This window comes from Nerophis ophidion, linkage group LG01, assembly GCF_033978795.1.
Source record: "Nerophis ophidion isolate RoL-2023_Sa linkage group LG01, RoL_Noph_v1.0, whole genome shotgun sequence".
In the NCBI taxonomy this organism is placed as follows: Eukaryota; Metazoa; Chordata; class Actinopteri; order Syngnathiformes; family Syngnathidae; genus Nerophis; species Nerophis ophidion.
The window spans coordinates 88,996,069-89,018,557 of record NC_084611.1 but is presented as its reverse complement, the minus strand read 5'-3'; the positions used below and the strand labels follow the sequence as shown (position 1 = coordinate 89,018,557).

General features: G+C 39.2%; 1 protein-coding gene across 2 annotated transcripts; it reads right to left on the bottom strand.

Annotated features, from left to right (window-relative positions):
• Nucleotides 1-1,115: 1,115 nt before the first annotated feature.
• Nucleotides 1,116-21,033, bottom strand: LOC133561563 (aspartate aminotransferase, cytoplasmic-like). 2 transcript variants are annotated; one of them, XR_009808718.1, is made up of 10 exons: nt 20,812-21,033; nt 10,704-10,885; nt 10,507-10,630; nt 10,327-10,439; nt 7,506-7,610; nt 5,549-5,699; nt 5,261-5,426; nt 5,046-5,188; nt 1,994-3,400; nt 1,116-1,961 (listed from the first exon to the last, which is right to left on the bottom strand). XR_009808718.1 is itself a non-coding variant. In XM_061914932.1 (9 exons), exons 1-9 carry the CDS (start codon nt 20,918-20,920, stop codon nt 3,261-3,263), a joined length of 1,233 nt encoding a protein of 410 aa, XP_061770916.1. In that variant the 5' UTR covers nt 20,921-21,033; the 3' UTR covers nt 1,116-3,260. The 2 variants fall into 2 exon arrangements, 1 of the variants encoding a protein (XP_061770916.1); XM_061914932.1 differs by having other exon boundaries at nt 1,116-3,400.
• Between the last annotated feature and the right edge of the window lie 1,456 nt (nt 21,034-22,489).

Here is a 22,489-nt window from a genome sequence, read left to right as displayed (position 1 = left end):
TCTTGTGAAACATTATAGGAGAAGATTAGGTGCTGTTTTGTTGGCAAAAGGGGGTTGTACAAAATATTAACACCAGGGGTGCTAATAATTGTGACACACATTATTTGATGTCAAATAATTATTTCTTTATGTGGGATTTTTTCCCCACTGAATAAATGCACTTGTATTGAAGGTTGGATTTTTCTCTTTTTTTCCATTAAGGTCCCATATTATTTAGAAAAAAAATAAAATAATTGGAAGCTAAAAAACACATCTCAACCAGGGGTGCCAATAATTATGGAGGGCACTGTACATATACAAATATATATATATATATATAAAATTCACACACACACATACATATATACAGAGACACATATAAATATACATGTATACATATAGATATATACAAATTATGGTAACCACAAAAATGTCAGCTTTTTCCTCATTCAGATTTTTGCTTTTTTCCTTCTAGTGTCACTTACAGCACATCTGTAACTTCCTGCCACTAAACCTGCAGAAAATAGTTCTACTCCGGTTTCTCTTTGCTTAAATGTTAACATTTATTCATCCTCGGCGTAAAAGACGTAACCTTCATTCTACCTTGCAGTTAAGTTACCGGCCGGTGTCGCACCTCCCCTTTATCTCTAAAATCCTAAAAGCATAGCAGCTTAACGAGTACTTTGCACTATGGTCTTACACTTAATGAAGCAATTCTTTCATATATATTATTTATAAGAACATAAAAACATATAAAATGAAGAAATACAAAAATAAAATACATATATAATCAAGATTAATATATTAATAAAAATAAAATGGATTAATACAAAATATAAAATCTATATAAAATATACAAAAACATTTAATTAAAGATTATTATAGTATATATAATTTTAAATACATGTAAATATAAAATTAAATAAATAAATATACATACAAATGTTTACATTTAATATATTTTTGCCCTACTCCCTAATTTCCATACTGATCTCGAATGACCGACACAAAACACTGATACCGTGATACAGTCTCCAGCCGTATCGCCCCGCCCTAACACAACCTTGGAATTAATTCCAAGCATGACACCGCAGAACAATAAATAATTTCCAAACATTTTCATGAAAGAGAACACATTTTGTTGCACTCTTCTGGTTTTATTTGTCCTTTTAACAAGCAAAAGGAATATTAATATGTTATAGTTACAGTATGTGGACATCTAATATTTGCAATCTTACATACTGTAGAGTTCAAGCAGTGCTGACACCTCTGACAGAACGTTCGGACGAGCGAAGAACGCCTGAAAGAACGTTCGGAAAAACAAAGGACGCTTGAAAGAACCTTCAGACGAGAAAAAAACGCCTTAAAGAACGTTCAGACGAGCGCACAATGCTTGAAAAAACGTTCTGACAAGCGAAGAACGCCTGAGAGAATGTTCGGACGAGCGAAAAACGCCTGAAAGAACATTCAAACGAGAGAAGAACTCCAGAAAGAATGTTCCGACAAGCAAAGGACGTCTGAAAGAATGTTCAGACAAGCGAACAATGCTTGAAAAAACGTTCAGACAAGCGAAGAACACCTGAGAGAACGTCCGGACAAGCAAAGAACACCTGAGAGAACGTCCGGACAAGCGAAGAACGCCTGAGAGAACGTTCAGACGAGCGATGAACGCCTGAAAGAACATTCAAACAAGAGAAGAACTCCTGAAAGAATGTTCGGACAAGCGAAGAACGCCTGAAAGAACGTTCGGACGAGCGAAGAATGCCAGAAAGAACGTTCGGACAAGCGAAGAACGCCAGAAAGAACGTTCGGACGAGCGAGAAACGCCTGAAAGAACGTTTAGACGAGTGAAGAACGCCTGAAAGAACATTCAAACGAGAGAAGAACTCCTGAAAGAATGTTCTGACAAGCAAAGGACGTCTGAAAGAACGTTCAGACAAGCGAACAATGCTTGAAAAAACGTTCAGACAAGCGAAGAACACCTGAGAGAACGTCCGGACAAGCATAGCAACACCTGAGAGAACGTCCGGACAAGCGAAGAACGCCTGAGAGAACGTTCGGACGAGCGATGAACGCCTGAAAGAACATTCAAACGAGAGAAGAACTCCTGAAAGAATGTTCGGACAAGCAAAGAACGCCTGAAAGAACGTTCGGACAAGCGAAGAATGCCAGAAAGAACGTTCGGACAAGCGAAGAACGCCAGAAAGAACGTTCGGACAAGCGAAGAACGCCAGAAAGAACGTTCAGACGAGCGAGGAACGCCTGAAAGAACGTTTAGACGAGTGAAGAACGCCTGAAAGAACATTCAAACGAGAGAAGAACTCCTGAAAGGACATTCAGACAAGTGAAGAATGCCTGAAAGAACGTTCGGACGAGCGAAGAACGCTTGAAAGAACCTTCAGATGAGCAAAGAACGCCTGAAAGAACGTTCAGACGAGCAAAGAACGCCTGAAAGAACGTTCAGACGAGCAAAGAACGCCTGAAAGAACGTTCAGACGAGCAAAGAACGCCTGAAAGAACGTTCAGACGAGCAAAGAACGCCTGAAAGAACATTCAGACAAGCGAAGAACGCCTGAAAGAACGTTTAGACGATTGAAGAATGCCTGAAAGAACATTCGGGTGAGCAAAGACTGCTTGAAAGAACATTCAGACGAGCAGAGAACGCCCGAAAGAACGTTCGGACAAGCAAAGAACGCCTGAAAAAACGTTCAGACGAGCACAGGACGCCTGAAAGAACGTTCAGACAAGCGAAGAACGCCTGAAAGAACGTTTGGACGACCGAAGAATGCCTGAAAGAACGTTCGGACAAGCAAAGAACGCTTGACAGAACATTCAGACGAGCGAAGAACGCCTTAAAGAATATTCGGAGAACCAAAGATCGCCTGACAGAACGTTCGGACGATCAAAAAACGCTTGAAAGAACATTCAGACGAGCGAAAAACCCCTGAAAGAATGTTCGGACAAGCAAAGAACGCCTGACAGAATGTTCCGACGAGAAAAGAACTCCCGAAAGAAAGTTCAGACGAGCGAAGAACGCCTGAAAGAACGTTTGGTAAAGCAGCCGGAGTGTCTGTGAGGATGTGAGACAGCATGTCATCTTATTTCAGAGTATTTGGGTCCAGCAGGCGACAGACACTTGGACAAGGTACAGTGGTGGTGGTTGCTATGACGACAGCTACAAAGAGGTGAGGACGGTACTGGCCTGACGTCACACACCAGGCGCCGCCGGGAAAAGCTCCCGTTAGCCGGTGGGCGTGGCCGGGCCTGGGGGGCGTGGCCTCCTACTGGACCTGGGTGACGGCGTCGTGGATGGACTGTGCCACGTAGTCGATGTTCTTGGAGGTGAGGCCGCACATGTTGATGCGCCCGCTCGCCATCAAGTAGACGTGCTTCTCTTTGATCATGAAGCTCACCTGATTGGCTGCGGGACAACAATGGACATTTACAGCGTGTGTGTGTGTGTGTGTCTGTGTGTGTGTGTGTGTGTGCGTGCGTGTGTGTTTGTGCGTGTGCATGTGCGTGTGTCTATGTGTGTGCGTGTGTGTGCGTGCGTGCGTGTGTGTCTGTGTGTGCGTGTGTCTGTGTGTGTGCATGTGTCTATGTGTGTGCGTGTGTCTGTGTGCGTGTATGTGTGTCTGTGTGTGCGTGTCTGTGTGTATGCATGTGTCTATGTGTGTGCGTGTGTGTGTGTCTGTGTGTGCGTGTGTCTGTGTGTATGCATGTGTCTATGTGTGTGCGTGTGTCTGTGTGCGTGTATGTGTGTCTGTGTGTGCGTGTGTCTGTGCGTGCGTGTGTTTATGTGTGTGCGTGTGTCTATGTGCGTGCGTGTGTCTGTGTGTGAGTGTGTCTGTGTGTATGCATTGGGGGTGTGTGCGTGCGTGTGTCTGTGTGTGAGTGTGCGTGTGTCTGTGCGTGTGTGAGTGTGCGTGTGTGAGTGTGCGTGTGTCTGTGCGTATCTGTGTGTGTGCGTGCGTGTGTCTATGTGTGTGCGTGTGTCTGTGTGCGTGCGTGCGTGTCTGTGTTTGCGTGTGTGTGTCTGTGTGCATCCATGTGTGTGTGTGTGTGTGCGTGCGTGTGTCTGTGTGTGTGAGTGTGCGTGTGTCTGTGCGTGTGTGTGCATGAGTTTGTGTGTGCATGAGTTTTTGTGTGTGCGTGTGTCTGTGCGTGTGCGTGTGTGTCTGTGCATGTCTGTGTGTGTGTGTCTATGTGTGTGTGCGTGTGTGCGTGCGTGTGTCTGTGCGTGTGTCTGTGCGTGTGTCTGTGTGTGTGCGCGCGTGTGTCTGTGTGTGCGCGCGTGTGTGTGCATGAGTTTGTGTGTGCATGAGTTTGTGTGTGCATGAGTTTGTGTGTGTGCGTGTGTGTGTCTGTGCGTGTGCGTGTGTGTCTGTGCATGTCTATGTGTGTGTGCGTGTGTGTGTGTCAATGTGTGTGTGCGTGTGTGTGTGTCTGTCTGTGTGCAAGTGTCTGTGTGTGTGTCTGTCTGTGTGCGAGTGTCTGTGTGTGTGTCTGTCTGTGTGCGTGTGTGTGTCTGTCAGTGTGAGTGTGTCTGTGTGTGTGCGTGTGTCTGTGTGCGTGTGTCTGTCTGTGCGTGTGTGTGTGTCTGTCTGTGTGTGTGTCTGTGCATGTGTCTGTGTGTGTGCGTGTCTGTGTGCGTGTGTGTGTGCGTGTGTCTGTGTGCGAGTGTCTGTGAGTGTGTCTGTGTGTGTGCGTGTGTCTGTGTGCGTCTGTCTGTCTGTGCGTGTGTGTGTCTGTATTTGTGTGTGTGCATGTGTGTGTGTGTGTCTGTGTGTGCGTGCGTGTGTGTGTGCGTGTGTGTGGGGGTGTCTGTGTCTGTCTGTGTGTGTGTGTGCGTGCATGTGTGTCTGTCTGTGCGTGTGTGTGTGTGTCTGTCTGTCTGTGTGTCTCTGTGTGTCTCTGTGTGTGTGTGCGTGCGTGAGTGTGTGTGTGTGCGTGCGTGAGTGTGTGTGTGTGCGTGCGTGTGTGTCTGTCTGTGCGTGTGTGTGTGTGTGTCTGTCTGTCTGTGTGTCTCTGTGTGTCTCTGTGTGTGTGTGTGTGTGCGTGCGTACGGTTGAGTCCGGTGAAGCTGAACATGCCAATCTGCTGGGTGATGTGGTCCCAGGTCCCCGGGGTGCCGAGAGCCTGCAGCTTGGACTTGAGCTGGTCCCTCATGAGGAGCACCCGGTCGGCCATGGTCTTCACGTTGGACTTCCTGTCGCGGCATCGCAGAGGTCAGGACAGGAGAAGCACGGCGAGAGGCGTGACGGGACGTGTCGTGACGTACCATTCTGCGAAGAGCTCGGGGCAGTTGAGGGTCTTGCTGACGATGCGCGCCCCCTGTGAGGGCGGGTTGGACCAGGTGGTCCTGACGATCTTCTCCATCTGGGACAGGATGCGAGACAGATTGTCGCCATCGCGCGCCACCACTGTCAGGTTGCCCACCCTCTCGTCTGTGGAGGAGACACGTTCTTAGCCTTCTATTCTGCATGTACTGTTCATGTACTCTACATGTACTCTACATGTACTCTAGAGTAGAGTACATGTACTCTACATGTACTCTACATGTACTCACTGTACAGCCCAAAGTTCTTGGAGAAGGACTGAGCCACAAAGAGCTCAAAGCCCTCAGACACAAAGTAGCGGATGGCCCAGGCGTCTTTTTCCAGGGAGCCTGAGGCGAAGCCCTGGTAGGCGGAGTCGAAGAAGGTGAAGAGATTCCTCCTCTGGAAACGAGATAGGAGGAGGAGGAGTGAAGGAATGTCAAAGAAAAGAGGAACGAGGAGAAAGGAAAGAGGAGACGGAAAAGGGGAAAATGAGGAGAAGAAAGAGAAGAAGAAAAAAGGACCAAAGAAAGAAGAAAAGGAGAAGGAGGAAGAAAAAACATGAGAAGAATGACAAGAAAAATTAAGGTGAAGAAGAAGGAGGACGTGAGAGAGAAGAATTAGGAGACGAAAGACAAGAAAAAGGAGGAAAAGATGGAAAAGAAAGAGAAGAAGAAAAATTTGAAAAATAAAGAAAAAGGAGAAGAAAGACAAAAAAGCACAAGAAGGAGAAGAAAGACAATAAAAAAGGGGAAATGTGGAGAAGGGGGAGAGAAGGAAAAGGGAGAGGGAGAAGAAAAAGGAGATAACAGACAAAACAAAGGAGGAAAGGATGGAGGAGAAGAAAGAGAAGAAAAAAGGGTACAAAGACAGATGAAAACAAAGAAGAAAAAAGGAAAAGGAGACAAATTAAGAAGAAAAAGACAAAGGAGAAGAAAGAAGGAAAAGCATGAGAAGGATGGAAAGAAAGAAAAGAAAAAAGGGGAAAATGTGGAGAAGCAGGAGAGAAGTAAAAAGGAGAGGGAAGAAAAGGGAGAAGAAAGACAAGAAAAAGGAGGAGAAGAAGGGGAAGAAGACAAAAAAGGAACAAAGACAGAAGAAAACAAAGACGAAAAAAGGAAAAGGAGAAGAAATTAAGATGAAAAGGAGAAGAAGAAAAAGCAAGAGGAGAAGAAAAGACAAGAAAAAAGGGGGAAATTAGAAGGAGAGAAGAAAAAGTAGAAGAAAGAGAATAAAAGAGAGTAAAAGATGGAGAAAAAGGAGAAGAAAAAAGGAACAAAGACAGAGGAAAACAAAGAAAAATAAAGAAGAAAAAGGAAAAGAAGAAAAACAAAAAGGAGAAGAAAGAAGAAAAAGCATGAGAAGGAGAAGAATGATGAGAAAAAAATGGGAATGTGGAGAAGGAGAGAAGAAAAAGGAGAAGAAAGGGAATAAAGGGAGGGAAAGATAAAGACAGGGGAGAAGAACAAAAAAAGGAACAAAGACAGAAGAAAACAAAGAAAAAGAAGAAAAACAAAAAGGAGAAGAAAGAAGAAAAAGACAAGAAAAAAGGGGAAAATGTGGAAAAGGATGACAGAAGTAAAAGCAAGAGAAGAAAAAGGAGGAAAAGATAGAGAAAAAAGAGAATAAGAAAAAGAAACAAAGCGAAGAAAACAAAGAAGAAAAAGGAAAGAAAGACAAAAAGGAGAAGAAAGAAGAACAAGCATGAGAAGGAGGAGAAGACAGACAAGAAAAAAAGGGGAAATGTTGAGAAGGAGGAGGAGAGAAGTAAAGGGGAGAGAGAAAGGAAAAGGAGAAGCAAGAGAAGAAAAAGCATCAGAAGAATGATGAGCAGAAGACAAGAAAAAAAGAAAATGTGGAGGAGGAGAAAGAGAAAAAGGGGGAAAGAAGGAGAAGAAAGAGAAAAAGAAGAAAAAGGAACGAAGACAGAAGAAAAGAAAGACGAAAAAGGAAAAGGAGAAGAAAGACAAGAAAAAGCGAGAGAAGAAAGATGAGGAGAAAGACAAGAAAAAGGGGAACATATGGAGAAGAACAATGAGGAGAAAAAAGACAAGAAAAAAGGAAGCAAATGTGGAGACAAAGAAAAAGGAAAAGATGGAAGAGAATGAGAAGAAAAAAGGAAAGAAGACATAAGAAAATAAAGAATAAAAAAGAATAAGAATCATTATAAGAGGTGAGAAGATGTGCTGAGAGAAGAAGAAGAGTCACCTGGATGATGTTTGCTACTTGCTTCCACTCAGCAGGACTAGGATCTGTTCCAGTGGGATTGTGAGCACAAGCATGGAGGACAAAGATGGAACCTTCTGGAGCTTCCTGTTCAAAATACAACAACATCATCATCATTATTGACAACAACATTGACATCATTGACAACAACAACAACATCATTGACAACAACATTGACAACAACATCATCATCCAATGGGATTGTGAGCACAAGCATGGAGGACAAAGATGGAACCTTCTGGAGCTTTTTGATCAAACACAACAACAACATCATCATTGAAAACAACAACATTGACAACAACAACATCATTGACAACAACATCATTAACAACATTGACAACAACATCATCAACATCATTGACAACAACAACATCATTGAAAACAACAACATTGACAACAACATTGACAACAACATCATCAACATCATTGACAACAACAACATCATTGAAAACAACAACATTGACAACAACATTGACAACAACACTGACAACAACAACAACAACATTATTGACAACAACACTGACAACAACAACAACATTGACAACAACACTGACAACGACATCATCATTGACAACAACAACATTGACAATGACAACAACATCAACGACATTGACAACAACAAAATCAAGATTATTGACAACATCAACATCATTGCCAACAACAACATTGCCAACAACAACATCATAAACGACAACAACAACATTAACAATGACATCATCATCATTAACAACATCATTAACAATGACATCATCATCATTGACAACAACATTAACAATGACATCATCATTGACAACAACACCATTAACAACAACATCATCATCATCATCATCATCATCGACAACAACATTAACAATGACATCATCATCATTAACAACAACATTAACAATGACATCATCATCATTGACAACAACAACATTGACAACAACATTTACAATGACAGCATCATCATTGACAACAACATTAACAATAACATCATCATCATTGACAACAACAACATTAACAATGACATCATCATCAATGACAACAACATTAACAATGACATCATCATCGACAACAACAACATTAACAATGACATCATCATCATTGACAACAACATTGATAACATCAAAATAATTGACATGGACAACAACATCACTGACAACAACAACAAAAACAACAACATTGACAACAACAACATTGACAACATCAACATAATTTACATGGACAACAACATCATTGACCACAACATCGATAACATTGATAACATCAAAATAATTGACATGGACAACAACATAATTGACAACAACAACAAAAACAACAACATTGACAACATCAACATAATTGACATGGACAACATCATTGACAACAAAAACAACAACATTGACAACATCAACATAATTGACATGGACAACAACATCATTGACCACAACATCGATAACATAATTGTCCATGTCAACATAATTGACATGGACAACAACATCATTGACAACAACAACAAAAACAACAACATTGCCACAACAACATTGACAACATCAACATAATTGACATGGACAACAACATCATTGACAACAACAACAAAAACAACATCAACATCGACAACATCAACATAATTGACATGGACAACATCATTGACAACAAAAACAACAACATTGACAACATCAACATAATTGACATGGACAACAACATCATTGACCACAACATCGATAACATTGATAACATCAACATAATTGACATGGACAACAACATCATTGACAACAACAACAAAAACAACATTGACACAAACAACATTGACAACATCAACATAATTGACATGGACAACAACATCATTGACAACAACAAAAACAACATCAACATTGACAACATCAACGACAACAAAAACAACAACATTGACAACAACAACATTGACAACATCAACATTGACAACATCAACATAATTGACATGGACAACAACATCATTGACAACAACAACAATGACAACAACAACATTGACAACAACAACATTGACAACATCAACATAACTGACATGGACAACAACAACAATGACAACAACAACATTGACAACATCAACATAACTGACATGGACAACAACAACAATGACAACAACAACATTGACAACAACAACATTGACAACATCAACATAACTGACATGGACAACAACAACATTGACAACAACAACATTGACAACATCAACAGAGCCAGGTAATGAGATGAGGTGTGCCTCAGGGATCAATGTTAGGTCCTACTCTTCTTGACACTGACACTTGGCAGTCATCAGGAGATGATATATACAGTAGTAATGTATGTTTTAGTACAAGTCTAATACTAAAGCAGGAGATGATATATACGGTAGTAATGTATGTTTTAGTACAAGTCTAATAGAAAAGCAGGAGATGATATATACAGTAGTAATGTATGTTTTAGTACAAGTCTAATACAAAAGCAGGAGATGATATATACAGTAGTAATGTATGTTTTAGTACAAGTCTAATACAAAAGCAGGAGATGATATATACAGTAGTAATGTATGTTTTAGTACAAGTCTAATACAAAAGCAGGAGATGATATATACAGTAGTAATGTATGTTTTAGTACAAGTCTAATACAAAAGCAGGAGATGATATATACAGTAGTAATGTATGTTTTAGTACAAGTCTAATACAAAAGCAGGAGATGATATGTAGAGTAGTAGTATATGTTTTAGTACAAGTCTAATACAAAAGCAGTGAAGTTGTCACGTTGTGTAACTAAAAAGAGAACACAATGATTGGCAAATGCTTTTCAACATATATTCATATATATTTTGATGAGGATTAAAAGAGGTCACCTCCAAGTCTTCCAGCAGGCCGCTGAGGTCCAGCCCCCTCTTGGCGGCGTCCCAGTAGCGGTACGGCCGGATGTCCTTGAACCCGGCGTCGGCAAACACACTGTTGTGGTTCTCTGCCGCACAAAAGCACAGTGACGACACAACACGACACATCCGTGACAACACCGCCGGCGTACACACCCCAGGTGGGCGCAGACACGTAGACGGGCGTGGCCACGTTGTTGACGCCGTTGTACCAACGCCGCAGGAACTCCGCTCCGATCCTCAGCGCGCCCGTCCCGCCCAGGGCCTGGACGCCGCCCACCTGAGACGCGGCACGGGGGGTACAGTGGTTACGGCGACGGAACACGCCGCCGTGAGGGTGACGCGGGCCTCACCCGCTTCTCCAAGATGGCGGGGCTGTCGTCTCCCAGGGCGACCTTGGAGGCGGCCGAGCGGAAGTCGGGCAGTCCGAGGATGGGCAGGTACTCGTGGTTGAGGCTGTGGTCGTCCACCAGGAGGCGCTCCACCTTCTTGACCACCGGCAGCACCCACGGCTGGCACTCATCTGTGCGGTAGGCTGGGACACACCGGCGCTTTAGCACTTAGCTAGCACGTCACATGACCCCCTACTGATGACATCATCGCCTACTGATGACGTCATCGCCTACTGATGACGTACGCTGTGTTATTAGCACAACCCACCCTGGCCTTGTATCCCTTATTTACTGCTACTCATTTTCAAATATTTTGTTAATTGACGAAGGATACCTGTTAGCATGCTAACGTTAGTGCAGGGGTCACCAACGCGGTGCCCGCGGGCACCAGGTCGCCCGTAAGGACCAGATGAGTCGCCCGCTGGCTTGTTCTAAAAATAGCTCAAAAAAACAGCACTTACCAGTGAGCTGCCTCTATTTTTTTTTATTGTATTTATTTACTAGCACGCTGGTCTCACTTTGCTCGACATTTTTAATTCTAAGAAAAACAAAACTCAAATAAATAATACTTGGTCTTCACTTATTTAAATAAATTCATATATTTTTTTTTACTTTGCTTCTTATAACTTTCAGAAAGACAATTTTAGAGAAAAAATACAACCTTAAAAACGGATTTTAGGATTTTTAAACAAATATACCTTTTAAATTCCTTCCTCTTCTTTCCTGACAATTTAAATCAATGTTCAAGTACATTTATTTGTATTTATTGTAAAGAACAATAAATAAATTTTAATTTAATTCTTCATTTTAGCTTCGGTTTTTTCAACGAAGAATATTTGTGAAATATTTCTTCAAACTTATTATGATTAAAATTCAAAAAAATTATTCTGGCAAATCTAGAAAATATGTAGAATCTTATTTCAAAGTCTTTTAAATTTATTTTAATTTTTTTGTTCTGGAAAATCTAGAAGAAATAATGATTTGTCTTTGTTAGAAATATAGCTTGGTCCAATTTGTTATATATTCTAACAAAGTGCATATTGGATTTTAACCTATTTAAAACACGTCATCAAAATTCAAAAATTAATCTTAATCACTTAATCATTAAAAATTACTAATGATGTTCCATAAATTATTTTTATAATTCTTTCAAAAAGATTCGAATTAGCTAGTTTTTCTCTTCTTTTCTTTGGTTGAATTTTGAATTATATATGTATATATATATATATATATGTATATATATATATGTATATATATATATATATATATATATATATATATATATATATATATATATATATATATACATATACATATACATATATATATATAAATATATACATATATATATGTATATATTTATTCCTAACGGAATAAATAAAGTACTATCTAATCTAATCTAATCTAATCTAATATATATATTTATCTGTTAAAGGTAAATTGAGCAAATTGGCTATTTCTGGCAATTTATTTAAGTGTGTATCAAACTGGTAGCCCTTCGCATTAATCAATACCCAAAAAGTAGCTCTTGGTTTCAAAAAGGTTGGTTACCAATTTTTTTTAGCTAATTTTGTAGGTATACACCTCAGCGTCAAATATTTTGGTAATTGACGAATGATGCTTGTTAGCATGCTAACGTCGATATGTTAGCTTTATTTTTTCTGATTTTGTAAATATACATCTTAGCGTGAAATATTTTGTTAATTGACAAATGATGCTTGTTAGCATGCTAACGTCGATATGTGTGCTATTTTTTTGGGCTAATTTGTAGGTCTACACCTCAGCTTCAAATATTTTGTTAATTGACGAAGGATACCTTTTAGCCTGCTAACATTCGTGTGTTAGCAATTTATTTAGCTAATTTTGTAGGTACACACCTCAGCATCAAATATTTTTTTAATTGACAAAAGATGCTGGTTAGCATGCTAACGTTGATATATGTGCTATTTTTTAGGTATACACCTCAGCATCAAATATTTTGTTAATTGACGAATGATGCTTGTTAGCATGCTAACGTCGATATGTTAGCTTTATTTTTTCTGATTTTGTAGGTATACGTCTTAGCGTCAAATATTTTGTTAATTGACGAATGATGGTGGTTAGCATGCTAACGTCGATATGTTAGCTTTATTTTTTCTGATTTTGTTGGTATACACCTTAGCGTGAAATATTTTGTTAATTGACAAATGATGCTTGTTAGCATGCTAACGTCGATATGTGTGCTATTTTTTGGGGCTAATTTGTAGGTCTACACCTCAGCATCAAATATTTTGTTAATTGACGAATGATGCTTGTTAGCATGCTAACGTCGATATGTTAGCTTTTATTTTTTCTGATTTTGTAGGTATACGTCTTAGCGTCAAATATTTTGTTAATTGACGAATGATGCTTGTTAGCATGCTAACGTCAATATGTTAGCTTTATTTTTTCTGATTTTGTAAATATACATCTTAGCGTGAAATATTTTGTTAATTGACAAATGATGCTTGTTAGCATGCTAACGTCGATATGTGTGCTATTTTTTTGGGCTAATTTGTAGGTCTACACCTCAGCATCAAATATTTTGTTAATTGACGAAGGATACCTTTTAGCATGCTAACGTTCGTGTGTTAGCAATTTCTTTAGCTAATTTTGTAGGTACACACCTCAGCATCAAATATTTTTTTAATTGACAAAAGATGCTGGTTAGCATGCTAACGTTGATATATGTGCTATTTTTTAGGTATACACCTCAGCATCAAATATTTTGTTAATTGACGAATGATGCTTGTTAGCATGCTAACGTCGATATGTTAGCTTTATTTTTTCTGATTTTGTAGGTATACGTCTTAGCGTCAAATATTTTGTTAATTGACGAATGATGCTTGTTAGCATGCTAACGTCGATATGTTAGCTTTATTTTTTCTGATTTTGTTGGTATACATCTTAGCGTGAAATATTTTGTTAATTGACAAATGATGCTTGTTAGCATGCTAACGTCGATATGTGTGCTATTTTTTTGGGCTAATTTGTAGGTCTACACCTCAGCATCAAATATTTTGTTAATTGACGAATGATGCTTGTTAGCATGCTAACGTCGATATGTTAGCTTTATTTTTTCTGATTTTGTAGGTATACATCTTAGCGTCAAATATTTTGTTAATTGACAAATGATGCTTGTTAGCATGCTAACGTCGATATGTGTGCTATTTTTTTGGGCTAATTTATAGGTCTACACCTCAGCATCAAGTATTTTGTTAATTGACGAAGGATACCTTTTAGCATGCTAACGTTCGTGTGTTAGCAATTTCTTTAGCTAATTTTGCAGCATCAAATATTTTTTTAATTGACAAAAGATGCTGGTTAGCATGCTAACGTTGATACATGGGCTATTTTTTTGCTATTTTTTTAGGTATACACAGCATCAAATATTTTTTTAATTGACAAAAGATGCTTGTTAGCATGCTAACGTCGATATGTTAGCTTTATTTTTTTCTGATTTTGTAGGTATACATCTTAGCGTCAAATATTTTGTTAATTGGCGAATGATGCTTGTTAGCATGCTAATGTCGATATGTTAGCTTTATTTTTTCGGATTTTGTGGGTATACATCTTGACGTCAAATATTTTGTCTATTGACGAATGATGCTTGTTAGTATGCTAACGTTGATATACGTACTATTTTTTTGCTAATTTTATAGATATACACCTCAGCGTCAAATATTTTGTCAATTGACAAATGATGCTTGTTAGCATGCTAACGTCGATATGTTAGCTTTATTTTTACTGATTTTGTAGGTATACATCTTAGCGTCAAATATTTTGTGAATTGACGAATGATGCTTGTTAGCATGCCAACGTTGATATATGTGCTATTTTTTTGCTAATTTTGTAGGTATACACCTCCGTGTCAAATATTTTGTTAATTGAGGAACGATGCCTGTTAGCTTGCAAACGTTAGCGTGTTAGCAATTTTTTTAGCTAATTTTGTAGGTATACACCTACGTGTCGAATATTTTATTAATTGACCGCTGATGCGTGTTAGCATGCTAACGTCGATATGTTTGCAATTTTTTGGCTAAAACGTAGGTATACACCTCAGCATCAAAAATTGTGTTAATTGACAAAGGATACCTGTTAGCATGCTAACGTGAGTGTGTTAAATATTTTTTTGAGCAAATTTTGTAGGTATACAACTCAACGTCAAATATTTTGTCTAGTAGGTATACTAAAGATACCTGTTGGCATGTTAACATTAATATGTTAGCAACATAATGGTGTGTTTGCTATTTTTTAGCTAATTTTGTAGGTATACACCTCAGCGTCAAATATTTTTTTAATTGACAAATGATGCCTGTTAGCATGCTAACGTTGATAAAGTAGCAACTTGTTTGCCAATTTTGTAGATATACATCTAACTTTAGCATGCTATCATTTTAAACATCCTTTATAGGTACACACATCCGACTGATATATTTTGGTCCTTGACACATAAACAGTTAGCATTTAAGCATGCTAAAATTAGCCTGTTAGCTTTATTAGCTAATTTAACAGGTATACACCTCAGTGTCCTATATTTTAGTATTTCGGTAATGCTAACTGTAGGCATGCTAGCCTTTTTCAGATTATTTTGCTCATTTTTGCGACTTGTTGCAATCCGGTCAGCATGCTAACTGTTAGCATTTCAGTTCGATATACAAACTTTCCCAATACAGACCGATTAGGTTGGTAAATCGAGGTTCCACTGTATGGGGCTCCCGTTTCTTGGATGAGGAAATGAGTGTGACTGAAGGTCACATGACTGACAAGCGCACTAAACTTAACTGGCGTGCAACAGGTTTGACCCGCCAGGAACTCGTAGCATCTCGCCACGTCTCGTATCACGTATCAGATCAAGGCTACGGCCGGACCACAGATGGCAGAGAAACCATCACTTTATACATACATACATGTCTGGTTTCATTTTCATAGGTTAAAACTAGGGCTGGGCGATAAATCTATATTGGAAGTTGCAAAGCAAGTTTGGTTGCATGGAAAAAAAAGGCACTCGCTCTCTGGCCAGCGAACAAGGCAGGAAGTGAGACAGCCAATCAGGTAACAAAACGATCAAGTTTGGTTGGGCCATTTGGTTGTCTGGCGGTTGATTCTTTGCAGAAGAGAAAGTCCAGATGAAGAAAATGTGGAAAAGTCACCTGGACAGTTTTTAAAAGATGTGGTCTGTAAACTATGCACCTCCCCTTTATCTCTAAAATCCTTCAAAAAAAAAAAAAAATGGTTGCATGGCAACTATATGAATACTTTGCGTCTAAAATCTTTGTGAACCTTTTCAGTCGGGTTTCTATTTCACACTTTGCACTATTTTCTTACAAATTCTTTAATTTTAAGAGCTTATTGCTAAGTGTTCACCCTTTAGAGCACAGCTGTAACTTCCTGCCACTAAACCTGCAGAAAATAATTATTATCCGGTTTCTCTATGTTCACATGTTTTCATTTATTCATCCTCGGCTTAAAAGACGTCACCTCGATTCTAACTTGCTGCTAAGCTACCGGCTGGTGTCGCACCTCCCCTTTATCTCTAAAATGGTTTAAAAAAAAATGGTTGCATAGCAGCTAAACAAATACTTTGCATCTAAAATCTTTGTGAACCTTGTCAGCCGGGTTTCATTTTCACAATCTGCACTATTTTCTTGCACTTTATGAAGCATTTCTTACGTATTCCTTTATTTTAAAGAGCTTATTATTAATTGTTCAATGTGATTTAACTATTGGAGTGTTTTACATGCTTGCGTTGACATTTCCTTTCTGCATTGATAGCTGAGATGATTGTAAATCAGAAGAGAGTTAAATCTAAAATAAAATATATCTTTCTCCTGCTCCTTATATTACACAGGTCATAAAAATATCAATAACTATCGATATCGACCTATATAGAAACACTGATATCATGATACAGTTTTCAGCCATGTTGCACATTCGATTCACCCAAAAAAGTGATTAATGAGGGTGCGGTATGACGTCACCGTGCGCGTCAGCTAAGCCCGACAAACGCTCGAAGGTGTTACTTTATTGCAGGGGTGTCCAAACTTTTTCCACAGAGGGCCGAACACGGAAAAATTTCAGCATGCGGGGGCCATTTTGATATTTTTCATTTTCAAACCATAACAAAATATATGGATTTTTTTTTTTTTTTAATCCTTAGGGCTCCTGGGGAGCATAGAGGGTCTCAGTCACTAAAATGTTAAAATTAAGTCAAATTATTATTTTTTATTTATTTATTTAATGCTTACAGTAAATCTCTATATCAACTTGAGGTTGATATAAAGTAAAAAAAATAAGGTTTTATGCCTTTTCTGTCAAAGACAACTTTGTTTTTTATAGTAAAACTGAAATATGCAGTATTTACATAGATAGATAGATAGATAGATAGATAGATAGATAGATCGTACTTTATTGATTCCTTCAGGAGAGTTCCTTTATTTACCAATTAAAGCCCTCAAAGATCAATAATGCAGGACACCATTGATTTTAATTATTTTATAGTTGTAAATAATCACAGTGAAAAGTTAAATAAAATCCTACTAAATATATTTTAGATCCGAAAGGTTCCCCACTCATAAAGTGATGCATTTTTATTATTCTTTTTTTACTTTTAAACACTTAAATTTCAAGATCAACTTCCGATATATCTGTCGATTTTAAGTTTGAACTGTTATTTTGTTTGTTTTATGCATTATTGTCAAAACTTTGATGTTTTTATATGGCAACCACACAACATATGCAATATTTTTTTCCACATAAAACATTTAAAAGTGATAATTTTTATGTAATAATTCATTTTAACATAGATTCTTTTGTCCTTTTTTTTTTTTGAGCAATGAAAAAAAAAAAGAAAATAAAGACAAAAGAGGGGAAAAAAACTGCCTGCATGGTAGCTTTGTGTCAACATTGACACTTTTTCCTCATTCCACTTTTAATTTTTTTTATTTTAATTTTTGCAATACTATCAATTTTGCTATTTTTGCAGAATGCGTGGCGGGCCGGTAAACGATTAGCTGCGGGCCGCAAATGGCCCCCAGGCCGCACTTTGGACACCCCTGCTTTATTGAGTTTACAATACCAGATAAATATGTGAATAAATGTGGATAAATATATATATAAATAATATATAAATATATATATTTTTGGGGGCTTTTGACTCGCTCGACCGCTCCCAAAAGCAATGGGACTCTGTCTGTGAATGGAGCTTGTAGTTACATATTATACAAATATGTAAATATTATATAAATATGTATATAAATATGTACATAAAGTGTTTTAATTATATTCCAACCCCCACCCCCCCACCCCCGGCGGCCGACCACACCAATACACAAATAGATGCCAGACCTGTGGGAAATACTGCAATACTGTTTTTGTACTTATTTTGATTATTATTATTTTTAAAATGTTTGTAAATGTTGCAGTTTATAAATAAAGGTTTATAAAGTAAAGTTCAACAACAACAAAAAATTTAAAAAATGATAAAACCTCGAAACTCATTCACGAGAAAGGATAACATCTGAATGACGTAGTTTTGCTTTTGTGTTTATTTCTACTGTACGATATATATGTATTAGGGCTGCGAATCTTTGGGTGTCCCACGATTCGATTCAATATCGATTCTTGGGGTCGCGATTGGATTATAAATCGATTTTTTCGATTCAACGCGATTCTCGATTAAAAAGCGATATTTTTCCGATTCAAAACGATTCTCTTTTCATTTAATACATCGGATTTCAGCAGGATCTCCCCCCGTCTGCTGACGTGCTAGCAGAGTAGTAGATTTTTGTAAAAAACATTTATAAGTAGGGATGCACCGAAATGAAAATTTGTGGCCGAAGCCGAATAAAACTTAAACGCTTGGCCGAAGGCCGCATACCGAATAATGAATGCAGTTTTTCACATTTTTTTTATATTGCATAAATAGCCTAAAATAAATATTTAGACATGTTTTTCAAATAAAGTATTTTTTATCTGAATATTGACATTTTGTTAATATTCCAGTAGCCTTTGCTTTTCAAAAAAAGCACAAAGTTTTTCATTTATATTAGGCCTTCAAACAAAACATGCATTCCAAAAAAAAATTAAGTGCATTAAGTGAATTATTGTCCTTTTGGCAAAAGTCTGCTTAGCCACAGTAGATATGCTAATAATGTAAACAGAAGGCTCAAGTAAATCTCAATTATGTGTGTGCTTGTAACCTCATACACTTATACAGGTACACAACATATCCCAACGTCACCGCACGTTGGTTGATTGCGTCACCGCGTCAAAAAATTGCGTCACACGCCACTATTCGGCCTTGTTTTTAACTCATTCCACCGAAGGCCGAATGGGGCTTTTTTTGCCATATTCGGCCAAATATATTCGGTTACCGATTAATCGGTGCATCCCTGTAAAGGACATCGTTTTATCAACTGACTGCAATAATGTAAATTTGTTCTAACTATTAAAGGAACCAAAAATATGACTTATTTTATCTTTGTGAAAACATTGGACACAGTGTGTTGTCAAGCTTATGAGATGCGATGCAAGTGTAAGCCACTGAGACACTATTGTTTTTATTTTTATTTTTATAAATCCATCCATCCATCTTCTTCCGCTTATCCGAAGTCGGGTAGCGGGGACAGCAGCCTAAGCAGGGAAGCCCAGACTTCCCTCTCCCCAGCCACTTCGTCTAGCTCTTCCCGGGGGATCCCGCGGCGTTCCCAGGCCAGCCGGGAGACATAGTCTTCCCAACGTGTCCTGGGTCTTCCCCGTGGCCTCCTACCGGTTGGACGTGCCCTAAACACCTCCCTCGGGAGGCGTTCGGGTGGCATCCTGACTAGATGCCTGAACCACCTCATCTGGCTCCTCTCCATGTGGAGGAGCAGCGGCTTTACTTTGAGTTCCTCCCGGATGGCAGAGCTTCTCACCCTATCTCTAAGGGAGAGCCCCGCCACACGGCGGAGGAAATTCATTTCGGCCGCTTGTACCCGTGAACTTATCCTTTCGCTCATGACCATAGGTGAGGATGGGAACGTAGATCGACCGGTAAATTGAGAGCTTTGCCTTCCGGCTCAGCTCCTTCTTCACCACAACCGATCAGTACAACGTCCGCATTACTGAAGACGCCGCACCGATCCGCCTGTCGATCTCACGATCCACTCTTCCCTCACTCGTGAACAAGACTCTTAGGTACTTGAACTCCTCCACCTGGGGCAGGGTCTCCTCCCCAACCCGGAGATGGCACTCCACCCTCTTCCGGGAGAGAACCATGGACTCGGACTTGAAGGTGCTGATTCTCACTCGGCTGCGAACCGATCCAGTTGAGTTGAAGATCCCGGCCAGATGAAGCCATCAGGACCACATCATCACATTATAAATATCTAATGATAATGTCAATGAGGGATTTTCAATCACTGCTATGCTGAAATGATAACTAATATTGAAACTGTTGTTGATAATATTCATTTTTGTTTCACTACTTTTGGTTTGTTCTGTGTGGTGTTTGTGTCTCCTCTCAATTGCTCTGTTTATTGCAGTTCTGAGTGTTGCTGGGTCAGGTTTGGTTTTGGAATTAGATTGCATTTTTATGGTATTGCTGTGTATTGTTTTGTTGGATCGATTAAAAATAAAAATAAAATTAAATCGATTTTTTTTTTTTTATGAGAATTGATTCTGAATCGCACAACGTGAGAATAACGGTTCGTATTCGAATCTATTTTTTCCCACACCCCTAATATATATATTTATATATTTTTACACAGTGTTTTCTTCCGGCTTCTTCAAGGTTGTAGGAAATTGATGCGTTCGCGGGACGTGGTTCTCGGCAGGAAAAGTCATACTCGGAGGATACAGTTACGTCATAGTTGTCACGGGACGAGTTTCCAGGAGCCAGATAAATCTGCACCCATCTATGACTAAAACACATGACCGCGAACATACCGTAAATCGTGGCGATAACGATATTCTTGATCGTTGACGTCGACGAGGGCGTTTGGCGACAGGACGCCGCGAACGCAGCACGGCTGAATGGGACCAGTTAGCATTAGCATCGTTAGCCGCTCACCTCCGACGCCCAGATTGACTTTCTGGGGATGGTCGTCTTCCCTGAAGTCGGCGCTCAGCTTGAAGACGGCCACCGGGGGCGCCTGCGGGACGTCGCTGAACACAGACATGGCTGAGGAGGGAGACGGAGGCTTCCAGCGAGCAGGCAGGGAGAAAGATAGCGAGTAGCCGGGTTCACCTTCACGGACCCACTAGGACAGGCAGGACAGCGCAGCAGCCAATGAGAGGGCGGCTTACTCACGCTGTCTTGGCCTTATCCAATGAGAAAGCTCAAAAAGGTTACGTGCATTTTTTTGCATTTATTTTCATGTATTTTTTTATGTATTCATGTGTAACTTTTTTTATAACTTTATTTTGTTTATTTAAAATAGTTATTTCATTAAAACATCAATCGAGTTTACTGCGGAAAGATGTTTTGTTGTAAAATTTAAAAAAAAAAAGAGTTGCCACAACCTGGCCACTAGGTGTCAGTGTTTATAAAGGAACGGAATACCGTAAATCAGGGTGTCCAAACTTTTTCCGCACACCGAAAAATCCAAACATCCCTTTTGATAGTTTTCATTTTCAAAACCAATACATAAAAAAAAAAAATGTTTTTTACCTTAGGCCTCCTCTCAGGTTTCAGGAAGATTCTCGGTCAGAAAAAAAAAAAAAAAAAAGGCTTGTAGAACTTTTTCAACGCTTAAATCTCTTGATCAACTTCGTCAATATCAAGGTTATTTTCTCAAAAATGTTTTATGGCATTTTTGTCATAGAAAACTTAGCTTTTTTAGCATATTCCAAAGTGTAATATTTGATGTGAAGTAATTGGAGCCTAAAAGGCCTACTGAAATGAGATTTTCTTATTAAAACGGGGATATCAGGTCCATTCTATGTGTCATACTTGATCATTTCGCGATATTGACATATTTTTGCTGAAAGGATTTAGTAGAGAACATCCACGATAAAGTTTGCAACTTTTGGTCGCTGATAAAAAAGCCTTGCCTGCCCCGGAAGTAGCGGGCGATGTGCGTGTGACGTCATGGGTTGTGGAGCTCCTCACATCCTCACATTGTTTACAATCATGGCCACAAGCAGCGAGAGCGATTCGGACCGAGAAAACGACGATTTCCCCATTAAATTGAGCGAGGAGGAAAGATTCGTGGATGAGGAAATTCAGAGTGAAAACATATAAAAAAAGAGAAAAAAGGCAAGGACAGTGAGAGCGATTCAGATGTTTTTAGACACATTTACTAGGATAATTCTGGGAAATCCCTTATCTGCTATTGTGTTGCTAGTGTTTTAGTGAGTTAAATAGTACCTTAAAGTCGGAGGGGTGTGTCCACGGGTGTGTTGACGCCACAATCTCTGAGGGAATTAAGTCACGAAGCTGCAGCAGGACAGAAGCGCCGCTGATCTCCGGTAAGAGCAGACTTATTACCACAATTTTCTCACCGAAAACTACCGGGATCCATGTTTGCTTGACCGCTCTGATCCATAGTAAAGCTTCACCTTCGGGAATTTTAAACAAGGAAACACCGTGTGTTTGTGTGGCTAAAGGCTAAAAGCTTCCCAACTACAGCTTTCTTCTTTGACGTCTCCATTATTAATTGAACAAATTGCAAAAGATTCAGCAACACAGATTTTTTCAGAATACTGTTTAATCATGCGATAAAAGCAGACTATTTCTAGATTGGATC